General features: G+C 34.4%; 2 protein-coding genes across 2 annotated transcripts; one reads left to right on the top strand and one right to left on the bottom strand.

Annotated features, from left to right (window-relative positions):
• Positions 1–2,509: 2,509 nt before the first annotated feature.
• Positions 2,510–19,286, bottom strand: LOC129572478 (zinc finger protein 704-like; the record flags this gene model as incomplete). Its single annotated transcript, XM_055452441.1, is given in 6 exon segments — positions 2,510–5,746; positions 5,869–6,126; positions 6,236–6,359; positions 6,433–6,684; positions 13,270–13,367; positions 18,872–19,286. Coding segments are annotated over 6 exon segments (1,351 nt in total), but the record flags the coding sequence as incomplete, so codon positions are not given.
• LOC129572479 (histone-arginine methyltransferase CARMER) lies at positions 6,853–9,803 on the top strand. Its single transcript, XM_055452442.1, has 5 exons — positions 6,853–7,206; positions 7,606–7,737; positions 7,818–8,400; positions 8,480–8,652; positions 8,711–9,803. Exons 1-5 carry the CDS (start codon positions 7,050–7,052, stop codon positions 9,145–9,147), a joined length of 1,482 nt encoding a protein of 493 aa, XP_055308417.1. The 5' UTR covers positions 6,853–7,049; the 3' UTR covers positions 9,148–9,803.
• Positions 19,287–19,442: the final 156 nt, after the last annotated feature.

Below are 19,442 nucleotides of genomic sequence, written 5' to 3'. Positions count from 1 at the left end.
CACATTATATTCAGCCAGAGCTTGGCGGTGTTTATTAAAATAAAAAAAAATTAATAATGTTTGACGTTTAGAACTGCTGTGGAAACTTTGTTGGGAGCGCCGCCAAACATGATTTTCTGTAACTATACGTACACTACCGGCAAAAAGTTTGGACCCACCTATAACATCCATTTTTTCATGTTTTCTTGTCTCATTCAGCTCAAAATGAGACCTTAATCTAAAAGCCCTATCAAATTCTGTCCTGATTAATTATTTCGAAGACAAAATTTGGCCGGCCTTTGGCCGACCATTGGCCACTTATCGGCCATTGAAGAACGGCGGCCATTTTCGGCTTCCTAAACGGGCCATCGGATTTAAAAGTTTCATATAGAAGACTTCCCTTATTTTCGAGAAAAAATAACTTTTTACCAAGAGACCAAGCCTGAAAAGTATATATTTGAGGAATTCTTGAAGAAATTCGATTTTTCTTGATTTTCATACATTTTAGAGCATTTAGGACATTTTTGGCCATATTTCACACAATCAATGAACAATTTTGGATCTGGCAAAGCTAATTCCATGTAGAATTGTCCGCTAAACACTTTTGTAGTAGTAATCATATGCGTAAAACCACTGGAAATGTGAGTAAATGGCATGCAAACTCATTTTGACAATAAGCTGTCCACTGGAAACGGGAAATATAAAAAAACGACAAAAATCGCACAAACTTTCAAATAGTAGTGATGCAGTTCTTCATGATCTGAGGCCTTCTGTCATCCCTGTAAAGAGCTCGCCAGGGACACGAGAAAAAAAACATGTGTCGTACTGTGAAATGAAAGAGTGTCTGACTCTCAAGCGTTGGACTGTGTGATAAAACATAAAACCAGAATCTGTTTTGGAATAAAAAAATCCAAAATTTTGAACCCCGAGGGAGAAAAAAAAAGTAGTTAGTACCTTTTTGCATTCAATGTACATTGTACAATGTACGTTTCATGTAACGAGAATGATTGCATACTTGCAGGGCCACGATTTTTCAAATTACCGATCTCGATTTGGGGCCGAAGAGAGGGGTTTTATGAAGTTAAAATGTTCTATGCGTAAGTGGGATTTCTCACGAGCTTTCCGAATGTAATGGTGGTTTGGGAGGGTTAAAAGAGGGTTTCTGTCCGCTTTCTGTCCTAAAATAGTTGGTGATTTTTCGATTTCGGGAGCCTCTTCTGCCCCTACAAAGGAGATGGCCCCTAACTAATTGGTATTATTTGATTTGTTGCAGTCTACTGAGCATTTCATCAGGACATATCATCATCGTCAGACCAGCCATTCTATGTTAAAAATAAAACGAATTACATACGTAATCCAAACTTTTCCGCACCGCAGCAATTTCACTTTCCTTCCGCTTAATATTTAACCGAAAGTCCAATGACAATTTCTTCATGACAGTATCGCGACACAAAAGGGTTGGATAATTGCATTTGGGATTTTGCTAAAAAAAAATCATTTTTGACTTCGAAAAATCGTTATTTCGACGATTTTCCATATCTATGGGTAAGATTGAGATTGGAGTATGATGTCGTTGATCCAATTCTTGGTCGATTTAGTGTGGAATGGTTGATATGTCGATTCCAGGCCAAATTTATGTGCAAGTTGGTGTTCGGTTAACGGTTATTCACAGACTCCCATTTTTTCGCAAATTAATATCAGTTCCCCTTGACCAAAACCCTGAAAAATGCGTTTTTCGAGTACTTCCCATACCAAAGTGTCATTTTAGAAGGATTTACAAGGGTTTTCAAGTCCTCAGTCGGAGGCTTATTGTACAAAATTGGTAAGTCAGAATGGGCTCAAAATCAATCCGAAGCTTTGTCTCAACATGTTCAAACCTTCGGCTTTTACAGATGTCAATTATCTTAAATACTCGAAGAAGACTTTTTTGTAGCCCCATCGATTATCTATCCAACCATATGTATTGTATATAGTTTTGAAAGTTTGTACCACACTTTTCATAGTATGAAAATGTCAAAAAAGTGCTTTAGTCAATTTTTTGCCAAATAAGGGTCACTCTATTTTTCATCAAGTGGGGAAGGTCCACCCGTTCACTGTCAAATTTTGAACAATTGTAGAACGCCGTGGATTTTGTACGGCAAAATTCAGTACTAATTGGTGTGATTTCGTGGTATTTCACAATATGTCGAAATCACTCACGGCTATTTACAGCTCAATCACACCAATTAGTACTGAATTTTGCCGCACGAAATCTACGGCGCCTCACAATTTCACACTTCGTATTCTGTATACAATCAATGCGAGATTATAAGTGTGAGGGAAAGTTACCCTCATTTTTTGGCTTTGTGAGTTCTTGGCAATCGGAAGGTTAATTCAGAATTTTGCTACACTTGGTGTGGAATCGTCGAACCACTGAAAAACTTTAGTTAAAGGATGCTGCAGACCCCCGAAGAAATCGAAAGACGGCACTGCTACATTTGTCGAAGGTACTAATTCAGATCTGTGAAATAGATATTTTCAGGCAAAGACATTTTTCGACGCAAATGTTAATTTATTATTATGATTATCTTACAAATAACATATTGTATTGTGGTTAGACGAATAAATATCATTACATATATATATGTATTCACAACTATTATAATAAAATATATAGAACGAAAACTCGAATTTACGGGAAGTATTTTCCATTTTTACAGTTAAAATTTCTGCCAACTAGATCTAAATCTGGGAAAAGTAGCACATGAACAACATGGTTGAATATTTTTTTTTATTAAATATGAATAATTTTAATTGCTTATATTTAATCAAAGACGCGTTCACACTTAGATGCAAAATATGAATTTGAATGAACATTTTCAATGGATGTCCGCATTCGAACCAAACGTCAAACAGGTATTTGATCGATCATTGTTTATTGCTTTTGTGTTGAAAATGTTTGATAAGCCTATTTTTGACGTCTGGTGTGATGGCGGTATGAAATATTAGAAAATATTAGATCAAATCCATGTTGAATATTTTTTACAGACAGAGGAAACAGTATCAAATGCATCGAGAGTTTGATAGTTGTACAATAGCGACACATTACTGAAACAAATGAAACTCACGGAATGAATGTAACCAAATGTAGTGAGTGTGTTTAATGGGGACCACATAGTCGTCTGCCTATTAAGCGGCGCTTAATGACACAAAAAATACAAAATATTTGTCTTTAAAATCATGTTATTGTTATACTTTGTATTGTTAGCACCATGCATGCGTATGGTCAAATGTGTTTGTAAAAATGGCAGGGCCCGTTAATTCACTTGCGCCGCAGAAAGTACATTTAAAGTGTACTACGCTGAAGAGTACGTGTATGCCTGTGAAGTCGTTCAACGTATTATGATTGTCGTCTTAGAACGACAACACTTGCCGACGAGTGTTGCGGCAGAACCGACATTCATACTTGATATAAATGTTCTTCCTCTGTCTGATCGAGTGTGATTCAGTTTGAAGGCAAACCAAGAAGGAATCAGCAAACATTGGGCGAATTCACACTTTACAATGATATCTTATATTAAAAAAAGCCTACTGTAAAGTGAAAATTAGAACGAAAAACGTTACAACCAGGTCTCGTTAGCTCGAAAATATAGCAAATCTAGCGCTAAGGACAAAACATTGAACACACTTTCTTACATTCTTGTTGAATTACAAGTAAATAGTTCCCAAAATCCACTCAACAACGTATAACATTAAACGTATTCTTTCCTTTATATTTGTTGTTGTAACATTTCCTTGGTGTCAAGCAAGGCCTGGTTGTGACGTATTTTTTCTTCTATTTTTGGCCAGTTTTGAAAAAACGTTAAATAAAAAATTCTTTTTTTAAGACAACTTTTTCCGGAAAATGAGAAGAAAATGTTTTTATTTTGCAAACTCACAAAAATGAAATAATTTTTGCCGATATCATATCATTTCAGCTAGCATATATTTTCGTCGCTTTTTGTGCAAATAAAAACTTTTCTTTCGTCAAATAATTATTACGTTTTATTTTGTGTAAAAATTAGGGTGTGTTCTAGTGATAAATCAAATGCTTTTCTTTGATTTTACATTGAAAATATTTGATTTTGGTACGGTGTGAATTAAAATTATCTCCTATGTTTATTTCTTCCAAGTTTATTTTATTAAAATAAAATTATATTAGATTGCATTGAAAATATAAACTCAAAAACTGCGTCAGTTCTTACAAGTAAGTTCCTACAGGTGGCTCTTAAATACAGTCCCTTCACCCTCCACATATACAAAACTGTTTCAATTATTTTCATACACGACCAATTGGAAAAATATTTGAATTTGACAAAGAGTATGAGACAAAAGTACACCGCTGTTAGTTCATATGAAATTCGTCAAGTAAGAAGGGGAATGCCCATCCATTCAAGGTACGGTTAAATAAATCTATGATTATATAAGAGAAATCATGATGAGGTATAATCATAATCATAATGACTTTGATGTACATTATTGGCACTTCAAGTTGCTTTGTGTTTCGAAATTGAAATAGAATTTCTAGCTTTCGGGAAAGTTTTTCGAAATTATCCCATTATGAATGGGTCATATGCATTCATATATTTAATGAATAACTTCTATATGAGGATGATGAACCAACACTTATGAACTGGCGGATATAAAAAATGGCCACATGTTTTTAAATTGTATTTCACACCAAACATTTATCTGAATATTTTACGTGATAAAGCTGCCACGCTTTTATTTGTTGGAAAATGCGCCGCTCGTAATCACCAAAAGGTACCTCAATAATTTCGAAGATTTTGCATACGAAATGACAGCGTGATACAAGTGTTCAATGTCTTTTTGTGAAACTATATCGATGCAATAGCACTAGTCTAAAATCTAAATAAATATCATTTTTTCATAGAAGAAGAAACAAAACAAGAATTATTTTCCTTTTTAGGTTTGTGGTTTATACTTTATAGTAAGAATTGTTCTTCGCGTTCACTTAAATCAATCATGTATTTGCTTAGATATATCGGAAAAAGCAACTCTCCAGACGACACAGATATATTTAAAACCAAAAGTTCCGAACTATTTGTCACTATTGTGGTTGATTTCCCCGAGATTCCAAACCATACTATTATTTAAAAAAAACACTCAGCAGTAATTTGATAAATTTTGGAATTTTTTTATCTTAAATAAATAACAAAACTCGAACAAACAAATTTACATATCTAGTCGTGCATTTATTTTTTTGCATTTCAGATTTTAATTGTACAGACTTCGAATCGGCTAAATAATAAACATGAAAAAAGTTCGAAGCATATAATGTCTTTGTTATTTCGTTGAGTGTAATAAACATTTATGAGTGAAAGATTTGTTCGTCGAGATTGTCGATGAAATATTTTCACACCTTTTATCATTTGAATAAAAGATCTCATCGAAACTCAAAACTATACGATAATAAAGTGTTTCTATTTTGTTTACAATCTAAACGATTTATATTTATATTTTATATTTGAATACGTGAGATAATCGTCATCGGCTTCGTCATGGATGACGATTTCGGTCGTTTTCAGTCGCCGAAACGGCTGCAAGCTTTTTTCCATTTGCACTGTGTACACCATAATTCCTTTTTCTCCATGCCATACTGCTTTCGACACTTTTTATTTTCTCCCCTTGGCCGTCGATTTGGTGAAAGTTGTGATCGATGAATAACTGAAGTGGCAGATGAAGTTGGTGCACTGTGAGACAAATTCAGAATATCCGAATGTTGTGGCTACAATAGTCAAAAAAAAACAATTACAAAATAAATTAGCAACTTCAATTTGAGAACTGATTAATAAGCAGATGCAACATTATTGCATACTGGATAATTTTTACATTAAATCAAAGATTTACCTGTTGCAAATGATTAGCAGTATGCAAGGATTGTGAATGGTGAATCGAAGAGTTGTTATTACTATTGAGAATAGTAATACTGCCCGATGCACGAATGTTATTTGATGCCGATGGGCCGTTATATGAATTTGGTAGCCCCAAAGCCACATTAACATTATGCTGAGCAGCGGCAATTGCACTCGTATACGTTGGCGAAGGATATGGCGCATATGAAGTGGATGGACGTGGCGATAGACGCACGTGCTTTTGTGGTGACAACTTCACGATTTTTGAAATTGTAAAAAAGGGAAAAATAAAAATAATTAAACAAAAAATTATCTTTAATGTTTTTTTTTGTGATAAATTTAAAAAAAAAACACAAATTTACCGAATTTTGTTGTGCCCATGTATAGTTGTGGTGAGCCAATGGGGAATTCGGAATATTGATAGCTCCTGCCGTATTGGGCAGCGGAGGTTTAACAGAAGACTGAGACATTGTTAACAATCCTTGTCTATAATTTAAAATTGAAAATAGGATTGTTAGATTAACGCTCAAACCGCAACATAGGTTTCTAATGAAAATACCTCATATTTCCAACTAAACGTCTCTGATATTCTGGATCTTCATGTGGCGGTCGTGCCATATCGCGATGGCTTAACGTTGGTGGCGACGGAGGATTGGGAGATTTTATATCAGTATCTTCAGTTTCAATTTCAGCTTCTATTTCCGTGTAATAAAACGCCTCATCTGGAACGGCATCATCACTTAAATCGTCATCAAAATCGTCATCCTCCTCCGAGTTATCATCGGCATCAGCATTTCGTGATTTTTGCATTCTATTTGAATAAAATAAGCATAGATATAGTCCGAAATGATTTTAATATGAAATCATACATTTGTAAGGTTTTCGTTGTTCTCAAACCTTCTAAATCTACGTAAGAGCTTTACCAGTGTCAAATATGTTTTCGAATATATTTCTCAATTTTCGAAATGTCAAAAAAGGAATGAATGAAAATGAGAGAATGGAACGTCAAGATAGTTGGAGACAATAGCGTTTTGCTTGACGTCGGGTTTTCATCATTTTGTAATGGTGATTTGTATTGTTCGTCGTGGATTTTATTATAACATTTAAACATTTATTTTAGATTATCGCTGATATACATTTTAATTGACAAAATACCTTGATTAAATAATTGAAAAAATGGTTCCTCAAAATTTAAACATGGTGGATGAAATTTTGAGGGCTATACGCATATTTGTAGTGCAAAAAAATGGAGAACTATCTGATAAGTTTGGTCGAAACATAAATTTGATATGTGAAAACGATCCTCAGGGAATGAATATGAAAATATTTACAGGTATGAAATAAAATAATTTTATAAATCGAATTATGATTTCACTATTCACAAATCAATATAGTTGATAGTAAAATTTTGGATATAAAATCTGTAATGATGGATATATTGACACTAGTTCTTCCATTCTGGCATAAATTAAAAATTTACAAAACAGTTTTTACTTTTTTAGTAAACATTTCTTCGAAAACTGAGATAAAATTGGCCATATAAATTTTCTAAACTAACATGGTAGAGAATTAGAACTATATCGACACAATAGGTAGCTATAGCTCACAAGCTTAAACTTTGTGAAGATGCACTCTAGAAACGTTAAAACAGGACAATGTTGATGAATAGGATGATTTTAAGGCATTCAAGGTTGAAAAACTTCAATTGTACTTATTTATATAAATAATATAGATGACGATAATATGAATTCTTGTGCCCAATATCTGATTACCAGCGATACAAATTCAGCGGCTCTTGGGGACCTAAGCCACATTTTGAATTTCGAGTTTGAAACTATTTGTTTAAAGTTTGAATCTCATACAGGTAATGTGCATCGAATATTCGCTTAAATAGGCAGGCTTGAGAAATGTAAATTAAATCGAGTAATTTTTTTCCACAAACAGATTCACAAAAGTTTCGACGTTGTTTGAATAAGATTAAAAAACCACAATCTGTATTTTCAATGAGGACAGAAGAGTCGTCTGCTTCGCAGTACTTCCAATTTTATGGTTACTTGAGCCAGCAACAAAATATGATGCAAGATTATGTTCGGACCAGTACATACCAAAAAGCGATATTGGGTAATTCGAATGATTTTAATGGGAAAGTAATACTCGATGTTGGAGCCGGATCGGGTATATTATCATTTTTCGCCGTCCAGGCTGGCGCAAATAAAGTGTATGCTATTGAAGCTAGCAACATGGCGACGTTTGCACAACAGTTAGTTCAGGCAAATCAAACTGATGATCGGATTGTCGTCATACCCGGCAAAATTGAAGAAGTTGAGTTACCTCAAATGGTGGACGTAATTATTTCAGAGCCTATGGGCTATATGTTATACAACGAGCGAATGTTGGAGACATATTTACACGCTCGCAAATGGTTGAAACCAGGTGGGAAAATGTTTCCAAGTGAAGGTGATCTGCATATTGCGCCCTTTACAGATGAAGCACTTTACATGGAACAATACAACAAAGCCAATTTTTGGTAATAAAGTCATACTAATATTGAAATTTTTGTGGAGATCCACACATTACATGACAAACCATTTCGTTCTATTTTCCAGGTATCAGAAATCTTTTCATGGAGTAAACTTGACAACATTACATGAAGAGGCGATGCAAGAATATTTTCGCCAACCAGTTGTTGACACATTTGATATTCGAATTTGTATTAGTAAATCGATTAAACACTCTGTTAACTTTTCAACGGCCAAGGAAACTGATCTCCATTTGATTGGTAAAGTCCATTAATCCAGAACAATAATTTCCAAAAATCACACCTTTTTTTTATTCAGATATCCCTTTGCAGTTTCAAGCTCTGCAAACTGGTATTTGCCATGGACTCGCTTTTTGGTTCGATGTTTCTTTCAACGGATCAGCACAACAAATTTGGCTATCAACTTCACCTATTTCCCCCCTAACACATTGGTATCAAGTTCGTTGTTTGCTCCAAAACCCTATTTATGTCAGACAAGGTCAAACTATCACAGGTCAAGCTCTGTTAGTAGCGAATAAACGACAAAGCTATGATATCACCATAACTTTACGTGTTGAGGGAACAAACACGGCTTCATCAAATACTTTGGATTTGAAAAACCCATATTTTCGCTACACTGGAGCCCCTACGCAACCACCCCATGGAACTACAACCCAATCACCATCTGAAGCATATTGGTCACATTTAGATACACAACAAGCATCACGCAACGGCACTCAAATGTTCAATTATTAATACATAGTGTTTGTCACTTCATTTTTTTTTATCTTTTGACCCTAATTGCGAATGAAAACTTGAACAATTTTAATAATATACTTACTAGATACAACAATTACAATTAATGATGATAAGTTGAAGAAAAATTAAATTCAAACTCAATAATTCATTCGAGAAAACTCTGCTCATTCCTTGTCAGATTTTTTGTTTTAACGGTAGGATTATTGAAAATTTGAGTGTTTGAAAAACAGGTGCGTTTTAATAAGAATGTGGGCAATTTTCAATTTTGGCGATTGTACGTTTAATATTGTCACCAATTAAATTTGGGATGCAGATTTTCTATAAATTTACTACTGAAACGAATACTCTGAAGAGGACTCAGAAAATATTCTCTTTGTACTTTTAGTTTCCATTTTTTATTTTTAGAATAAGTTCGAAGGCAACCTTGATGTCACGTGAAGTTTGCTCTTCTAAGTAAATCAATCTATTGTGGTTCTAAGTAATGTGTCGAGTATTGTAAACAGATTCTGTTAGTTTATAAGCAAAATATCCAATTCAAATTGAAAATCCTCCTTTATTTTTTGTTTAGATAAAAAGCGAATTTTCATTTTTAGAATGTCATGACAAAAGCGTTTAGAAAATGAATAAAACTAAAAAACCGAATATTTTACGCACATCATAACTGGTTGTTCATTACCGGAAACAACATTGCTACTTTTGTTTCTGTTCCAATGCCTTTTTGGCATTTGCTTAGAAAACAAATGGTATTTTCTTTGAGCGATTTGGAGTAAGTTTATCTCTTGAGCAAATATTGTAAAAAGTCAAACTAAATTGGTTCCATTTTCTCATATGAGATGTGTCAGCATAGGTTCTGATGAGGGTCCGGAGGGTCCGTATTACCCCTCCTTGAGAGCGTCCTGATATTTTAGGCCCCCCTCGGATTTGAGAAAATTTTCGTTTACACTCCTCTCAAAATTAGACTAATAAGATGAAGAAAAAGATTTATGCGCTCAACTATATTTACCACACCAGATGGATATCAACCGAATTTTATAACAACAAATAAAATCCGTAAAATTCCTATATAAATTCAAATCAACTCAATAAATATGTTCTTTTCGGGCCTATGAAATCCATACTGACGACAATATTCGACCTGCCTCTAGAGGTCATACACACAATACACCTTGAGCGGTCAATATATACACACAGTACAGACACGCATGTATTGCTACTTGATTTTTAGTTGTGCATACACACGAGTTTGAAATTTTCAACTATCACCGCAAGCGCCGTGTCACTAGAGCTCGTGTTATGTTTACATTTAATATATTGTTATTGTCGCTTCATACCTGCGGTTCTTTCATACTTAGGAAAATGGTTTTTGAAATGATTTACGTGTCAATTTTCTTTACAAAAATTAGAATCTACCCCATCGATTTTTTTGATGAAATTAGAAATTCATACATTTTGATCAATTGAAATCTCCCTGGGCGCGCGGTCGTAAGAACCTATGTGTGTCAGTTTCCATAGACTGCCTCCCACACAGGAAATTCATCTTTAATTTTTTCCAAATAATGAATTTTCAATTTTCGAGATTAAAACCACTTTGAATGTGTTTTGAAAGTATGGAAACTTTATTTTCACTTGGTTCCCTTTTGTAAAGCATTCATTGATATATTTAACACCGCCAAGGACAGTTTGAATCGGTAGGTACACAAGAGAGTTCGAGAATAAATTCTTGCTGCGTCAAAAAAAAACTTAAGTGGATACATGTAGTTAGATTATCTTGAACCGTTGACCATCGGCTTTCATTAGACATTTTCATGTTTCGCATATTAATAAATTTGGTTATTCTTTTGCCTAGTGGAGAACCAATATTTATGTAAAATTAATTACACACATTGTACAAAAATCAAAAGATCAGGTTTTCCATGACTTTGGAATCATTTTCCTGCAAAACGAACTATTCAGCCAGTTTTTTGGCTTTCAATAAAATAAATGAATGAATAAATGTATTTTATAGTATTGGGTCGATTTTATAAAAAAAAATGTTTAATCTGGAAAAATGGTTTTCAATGTTTTCCATTTAAAATATGCGCTTCGGAAACGACATCCTTTACCTAAATAAAGGTTCTTTTGACGCTGTGAAATGCTCGATCCATTTTCTGACTTGTTCAAGAAACAATGAACGTTCTCCACTTAGGTGATTTTGAATCGTCTGAAACAAGTGGTAGTCAGATATCTGGAAAAAACAGCGAGGACATGCCGAGTATTTATATTCAACTGCTTCTTAGAATTTCTTTACTTATTTGGTGAAAAGTCACTAAATTTTTTTGCTTCGGTTAACCCATTTTTCTTATTATTGCGCATAAATCCAGCCAATTCGGAGATGGTCGATTTGTCAAATGACTGTTAATATGGGAGTGGCTTTCAAGAAAATTTGCTGGTTTTTCTGGACCTTTCTTTAGGTTTTTTGGAAAAAGCCCAAAAAACCCAAAATCCGAGCAAATGTGCGCACAATACCACTCCCATATCACGGGAAATTTCGCTAAATTCGAAAACGCGCGCGTCCCTCACTTCTGAGTTCGCGCCCAACCCGATTTACAAAAAACGCTTGGACTTTCTAAAAAAAAAACCAAAAAAAATACCAAAAACCCAAAGAAAAGTCCAAAAAACCTTTGAAACTTCTTGGTCGATTTCGTGTGGAATGGTCGATAAATTCTTTAGCTCACGGCTAGTAAGAGCTACCCAATGAAGAAAACAAACATGAAAATAACATAAGCAAAGAAGGAACTGTTTGTAGGAAGCAGTCGGACTACCAACGGTTCACAATAAAGATCATCAAAAATTTTGAACCATATGAAAAAAGCAAAGTTCATCATTCAATTTATCAACCAAAAATAAATTGGAGAGAAGTTTTGAATCTAATCTAAATAAGTGCCTAATAATAGATTAGAATCAAAGAAATCTTTTTAGTGACGGATTGAAAATCGTAATGAAATAGTAATTTGTATGGGAGACTTTAATTCAAGCGACCTTAGTTCGGGGCTTCATGTGATACAAATACTTTAACATCCGCCGTGTGAAAGTCACTTTATCATTCACATTCGTGCTTTAACTGTTTGTGGTGAAAAGTGGTGAGATTGGAAACGCCATACATTTTATATATCTCCACATTACGTTTACATTTGGGAATTGCATAATTTTATGTGCTTCTATTGTTGATATTCGGGCTCTGCAGAGCCTTTATGCTATTTCTAATGAATATACACTGTGTGCATGCACTTGTGTGTTTTTCATAGGATTTCGAAGTCATTGAATATTGTCACTCGTTCATACATTGGATGAGATTGGTGCACTTGTCATTATAGTTCATTGTTGACGTATTCCAATCCATGTGTGTGTATGCCTAATTTCAACAGTGGACTAATTTGCACTGTTCTTTCTGCGAGAAAGGTATCAGAACAAACAGTTTCCATACGAAACGTTAACGTACAAAACGAATATTTCTGTACAATTTTTTTTTCATATTTTTTTCCTTTTGATAAACACCCTAAATTTGCTTAAATCAAAAACAGCAGAACAATCTACTAGATGTTAAATTTCATTTTTTGGCACCAATCCAAAATTGAGTACCTGAATCGCCTGAGTTGTGAAAATATAAAGCTACGCTAGCATAAAATAGGTCAAGTACCAATTGAGGATTCCAATATTCAGAAAATAGGTTGTTTCCCAATTTTCACAGACTCGCGAGCTCCGAAATCGTCCAATTTCATCGCAATTATCGAGTAGTTGGACTCTCTGAGTACCGAGCCTTCCACAAACCACCCTAAATAATAAAGCGATTTTCTCTAATTTACAATGTTCGACCTAAGACTTTTTTACTGGCCAAATAATTTTTAAAACCTTTGAAATGGATATCATAATTTTTGTAAGGTTTAGTGAGAAATACATAAAAAATTGCACGCGAATATTTTTAATGAATTTGACAAGAATCATTTCTTTCCTTTTGTTTAAATTGAAGCTTTATTTAAAACGTAGGTATATTAATCACGAACTTGATTCTTTTATATAAAACATATACAAACATAATCGTGACCTACTTGCAAATGGAGGAAAAAACAATGTATCACTTACCCAAGATGAGCTTCACGAACATGATTTTCAATTTCGTCAACAGTTTTGTGTATCACATTACACTTTTTCCAGGTGCATTTAAAAAGAGTAGTGTTGATCTGAAAATTACAAGTATTGCATTATATTAAAAGTATGTAGGATAAATGTGTATTCAATATTCGTACAGAGGTCAGTAGAGCATATTTGCTTTATTTCAATATCGAGTCAAGAATCAGCACATTTAAAGAATGCATAAATATTTAATCTTCAGAATTTAAAACTCATTAGTAGACTTTTATCCAAGTGATTATTGCAAACAATTGTTATTAATCTTCAAATTCTATATATGAAGTCAGTATTTCATTGATTATTGTTGTTATAATTCTGCAACATAATCTAGGTCAAAAGTACATAACAAAGTAGATCGATGGAACAAGCGCATTACAGACAACCCCATTTTGCTTTTCAACACACGCATCTCGAAATATATAGGTCATTGCTATGACAACGCAATATATAAAAGAAAAAAAATTCCGCTAAAATATTTTCGAATTGTCAGAATTGTATCACTATAGTGATTGATAGTAGTCTATAGACTAATGTATCTGGTTCAAGTTCTTTTAAATTCACTTGTAGCAACATGCCATATAATAATGTCAAAATCACATAACACAGTTTGAGGAAATTGTATTTTCCTTACATTCTTTGCTTTCGATTGCATTAAATCGCATAAAATTCAATATAACGAAAGCACGAGATTTCATTACAACAATATAATCAAATATCATTTTTTGCAAAACATTCGTAGTGCATTCTTTTTGCTTTTGCTTTTGCTTCAGGTTGGATAATCAGCTTGTGTGTTTTTGGAAGTATAAACAGATTATGAATGATTTGGCAATGTGGTAAACGTTTCTAATAGAGGTTTATGAGTAATTCACCTCAACTTCTATTGTAAATGAATTTGAAGGTCTTTTAATATAGGAAAATGGGAAAAAAAATTTAAATTTTTTTTATTATCTCAACGTTAGAGATTTCTTTATACGGCCTCTATCCTGTGATTATCGTGTACGACTTCGATGGAGGGCATATTGGAAGAATGTGTTTCCAATCATGGATCGCATTTCTTGTATTTCCAATCATATGAAGTCTAAATATCAACCAATTTATTAACCATTTTATTTTACTTTCGAATCATACATGACACTTTTATGTCGGTGTGAACTTCTGTACGAACGAAACACAGTAAAAGGCACAGTAAAAAAAACCAACAACAATTGGATACAATGTAGTTGGCATGCGCATAACGCATTCACACAGCTTATTAATCAACAGTGCACACTACACAGTTGATACATGTCGGTGGTATCAGCATTCCTTTTAACATGACATTCGCAATATTTCGTTTCTTTTTTCATTCTGTGAAAAATGAATATATAGAGGAAACATAACCTCTTATTGCCATGGCAAATACATTTGACGATGCACATATTTGATTATTTTCTGCGAGGACGTTGAACGTTTTTTATCTTGTTTTTTGCATCCTGGACTTTCAAGTCGATATCCAATCAGAAATCGAACTGCCTGGAAACCTTGATATTTTGAAAGGAATAAAGGATTTTTCCCCTAATTTTCGTTATGAAAACAGTTTGTTCATAGAAATTTTTTATAATTGTCTTGGTCGTTCGCACCGGATAGTGTTTCGTCGCAGACCAAAACAAAATATAGGATCATTATTTTGGTTTTAACAAAACTCACGTATTGTGAAACATTGTATACTAGGGTGGGTCGATTAAACATATAGATATAATGCGACCAGTTTTTTCCTATATTTTATAAGGGAAATATGGAATTTTTCAAGTATTTTGCCCATATCTTGAAAACGGATGGGTTTGGGCCACTAAAATCACCCTCCTGGTGACCAGCACCATACAGTTTTCCGCCCGATCGAATGAGACTGGTCTCGACTTTCCCAGATTTTCCGTTTTCCCTCAAACTTGATTACTTGATTTCCTCGGATGAAATTTTTTTTCTCCGAATTTTCCAAAAAAAATTCCGAATCCTTTTTTTATCATATTTAATACGTTCAATTTGTGAAAATGGTTGGAAAATATTGGAAAACTCGGAAAATATTTAAAAAAAACTAGCTATCCATCCCCTCTTTCCAAGTGTGTGTGTCGACGATCATTCTCAGAACGCGAGATATTGCGATAAGCCTTGGTAGTCTCCTACCTAATATCGGAGATCTGGTCAGTTTACATATGTATCACATATATATTCGTGAGACGTAGAAGAACGTATGTTTTTTTTAGTTTTAAATATTTGAAAAGGAAAGTATGTTTTCGATCGATTTTGTCTGAGTAAAAAGTATGTTTGATGGCAACTAAAAATGGTTAAAAGAATGTATGAATTTTGAATGGTAGCGTTAGCGAAAAAAAAATGCATGTTTATGGTCAAGTAAATTTTGCAAAAAGAATGCATGTTGTTCTATCTATTCAGATAATAATAAAGAGAAGCATGTTCTCATACATTTATATTGTCAAAAAAGAAAGTATGTTTGCTAAAATAGTGTAAATAATTAAGTTTATTCCGACCGCATTGAACAGGAATTCATAAACCTTAACACGGTCGGACAAGCGAACGACCAATATATTTGTTGTCACATACCACTCGTGCCGTCCCAGTGAATGAATCGAGTGGAGTAATAGGCACACAGTACACTCAGAGTGCGCATGCGCGCCCAATGAAACACGCATCTCCTGTCCACTTAATTCATAACCGTGCGCCGTTTGAGTGTACAACAACAAATACATTAGATGTCCGAGCGTGTCAAGGTTTATGAATTCCTGTTCAATGCGGTCGGAATAAATTTAATTATTTACACTATTTTAGCAAACATACTTTCTTTTTTGACAATATAAATGTATGAGAACATGCTTCCCTTTATTATTAACTGAATAGATAGAACAACATGCATTCTTTTTGCAAAATTTACTTGACCATAAACATGCATTCTTTTTTTGCTAACGCTACCATTCAAAATACATACATTCTTTTAACCATTTTTAGTTGCCATCAAACATACTTCTCTTTATTGCTGCGAAGTTGGACAAACTTGCGTTCTTTTACGTCTCACCAATAGATATGTATAGTGAGGGCTTATGCCCGGAGGAACATTTTCTGATCTGGGAGTTTTCTCTTATTTCATTTTATGGTGAAGCACGTATCACCGATTTTATGCTGCCCTTAAAATCTTGGGCTCGAGTTCGCAATTAATCTCTTTATTCATTATATAGGCGTTAGGTGAAGAGTTTCATCCTGAAAATGGGATTTGATTAGGATTTTTAGTCAATCCTTACTATCTCTAACGTCAGAAAATGGAATATGAGATAACTTCTTTACAAAAATGTTATGAGAAAACTTCCAAAACAAAAAAAGTCCGTCTGGATATAAGCTAACGAGCTCGCACTTGCCATCTGTACTATCTGTAAGGCCGTTCAATCGAATCACCCTATATTGTATACATATACGTATACGTCTTTTTATATAAAGGCTATGATAACTACTGAGTTCGTACCCACAAGTTTTCGTTTTACCAGAATAAAAGACTTTGCTAAATACAATCAGATTGTCTATTGCAATTGCGGTGGCGCCATCTCTATCTCTTGCCACACTTACGTATTCTCTCAAACTATGTTATATCGATGGATAACATCGATATGATATTTGAAATATCGTGATATGTCGTTGCGTCCGCAAAAACGGCAGCCGCACTCGTTCCTACGAAGCAAGGCGAAAGAAAAACGCGCATCCGCATAGATAGGCAAACCTACACAAAACGAGGCTTTCTGCTTGTGTTCATGCTTTAACAATGATGTGTATGTTCGCTGGATTCTGGATGCGAGTTCTTCTTTCGCCTTGCTTCGTAGGAACGACCAGGGAGGGCATGTGACACGATTTTTTGCGGTTGGTAAGTAAATGACGTCGCAAACCGTATTCGACGGTCAAAAACCTCGTTCATGTCAAAAACTCCTAAACATTCAAAAATACACAGTACGACTCATTAATTCTCTGTATTCATTAACCCTCTAATCCATACAACCCGAAGGTCCTGCATCTAAGCGTCTGACAGCTCACTTCTAGCGCTACGAGACAAGTGTAAAAAGTTGTGACACAGATCGTTCAATGTATTATTGAATCTTTTCTATATTTGTTAATAAAGTAGACAAAAAAAATAAAAATGTCACGAATGTGCAAAATTGATTTTTGTGAGAGCGTAGCACGTGATAAACATAAATTTTATAAGTAAAAAATGTTTCTTTCATTACGGAACATTGTTGATGCGTTCAATTTGTCGCGTTCATGAGTGCGTCTAACGACGTAAAGAATTGAAATGAACTTCACTGAATGCGCTCATCGCAAATCCTGTTTTACTTTGTTTTGTTAGTGTGGTGCAGGGGTTGTGATACAACTGCCTCTAGACGGGCAACATTTGAACGCCTGTAGAACGTAAAACGTACATCGGATCAAATTGCTTCAAAGGGAATTTTCATTCGTCAATGTTTTCTCTTTATTTTTGTCTTTGGCAATTTTTGTCAATGTAGTGTGATTGTAAAGTTATAAACAAAAATGTGTGCAAAAACAAAAATTTGACAAAATAAATTATTCGAACTCCAAATTAGACACATTTTTGACACTTTTAAACAATGATTTGATGAACAATGATGAACGACTAACTGTTTGCAGCTTGACACATCAGAAGTAGGATCGGATTGGATCGACTCATGTCAGAGCAACATTTTGAACAATGTAACGATGATGGCCAATTTTTTTCATCCGATTTATCGCGGCAGAAGATTGAATGAGGATCAACGTAAGCAAGTTACAAGCTACGTTTTTGATAAGCTCGAAGAAGCTGAGCTTGAATCGTTACGTGAACTCACAAAAGGCGAAGGATCGTTTGCAACTTTGGATCGAAAAAAAGTCAATTCACCAAAAACGTTCTGGTACTTCGCCGCCAAATTGAAAATTTACGCATCTACTGTACAGCTTGAACGGTTATTCTCCAACTGGGCATATGTTGTACACAATGACATTAGAAACAGACTATCGACCGAAACATCAAAGAATCTTGTGAACACTTTGGAATCGATGATGAAGATGAAGACGGAGATGAATAAAATCAAAGATTTCAAATAGATTTTATTCATTTTTGATCCACACAAAATGTTCATTTTTAGGTAAATTTAACAGAGTTCGAAAATAAACTCAAACTTTCTGTGGTTTTTTGAAAAAATCTTTCGTAATTTTACATTTTTTTTCATCGTGAAATTGTACAAAAAAAACTCTTTCGACGTCGAAAACATGTCGAAAATGACACAGTTTTCCACATGCCATCATCCCTGGGAACGACTGCCGTTGTTACGGACGTAACGACATATCACGATATTTCAAATATCGTTTCGATGCCATCCATCGATATAACATAGTTTGTTTTTTCTTAAATTTATGATTGGTTGCGGTTTTGGGGAAAAAAATCATTGGCCTCACTAGCGGTTTTGCGTAAATATTTTGACCTACGTATCTAAGGCGTTAGATAAGATACATAAATAAAACATGAACTTACTCGACGTTTTCTTGGTGTTTCATCATTATAGTCCATGACGATGCCTTCGTCAGATGTAGATAATGAAGCTGTTCGCAAACGATTTGTTTGAAATTTCGGATGATTGCTCAAGCTGTATTGTAGAGGCTTCACACTTATGTTATAGGCCTCTACTGCATTTGCGGAACCGTGATTTTGATTCTGGGGTGGCGCAACTACACTTTCTTCAGTCAATTCGTCGCTGCATGAAGTCCAGGAACCGCTGCTGTTGCTAGCAGGACTTGACCCAAGCATCCAAGGACGAGGTGAGTGTGGTGATCCCGATAAACTCATTAGTACCAATGCAGCGTTGCATTCATTCATTTGCTCATCATCTCGTAGTCCACTCAAGAATAGGTCACCATCATGGGAGAAAGAAGGTCGTCTTTTACGAGAACTAATACAAAGATGAATAAAATCTGTTATTGTATTGAAATTAAAAGATATACATATATACATATTAGGGCGGGCCGATTTGTGGGGAGTGAAAAAAATCGATCAAATACCTATGATTTCCGTGTTCTATGGGTTATTTCAAGAAAATTTGCCCGAG

This window comes from Sitodiplosis mosellana, unplaced genomic scaffold (assembly GCF_009176505.1).
Source record: "Sitodiplosis mosellana isolate CC-2019 unplaced genomic scaffold, AAFC_SMos_1.0 Smas_scaffold_5063, whole genome shotgun sequence".
In the NCBI taxonomy this organism is placed as follows: Eukaryota; Metazoa; Arthropoda; class Insecta; order Diptera; family Cecidomyiidae; genus Sitodiplosis; species Sitodiplosis mosellana.
The sequence above is the reverse complement of the archived record's forward strand: the minus strand, read 5'-3'. Positions and strand labels throughout refer to the sequence as shown.

Bases quoted from the DNA above. Each gene is read 5' to 3' on its own strand.
- LOC129572479 (XM_055452442.1), top strand. From the start codon at position 7,050: ATGGTTCCTCAAAATTTAAACATGGTGGATGAAATTTTGAGGGCTATA. The intron at 7,207-7,605 runs GTATGAAATAAA...TAAATAATATAG, and splicing joins GAATATGAAAATATTTACAG to ATGACGATAATATGAATTCT. The intron at 8,653-8,710 runs GTAAAGTCCATT...TTTTTTATTCAG, and splicing joins AACTGATCTCCATTTGATTG to ATATCCCTTTGCAGTTTCAA.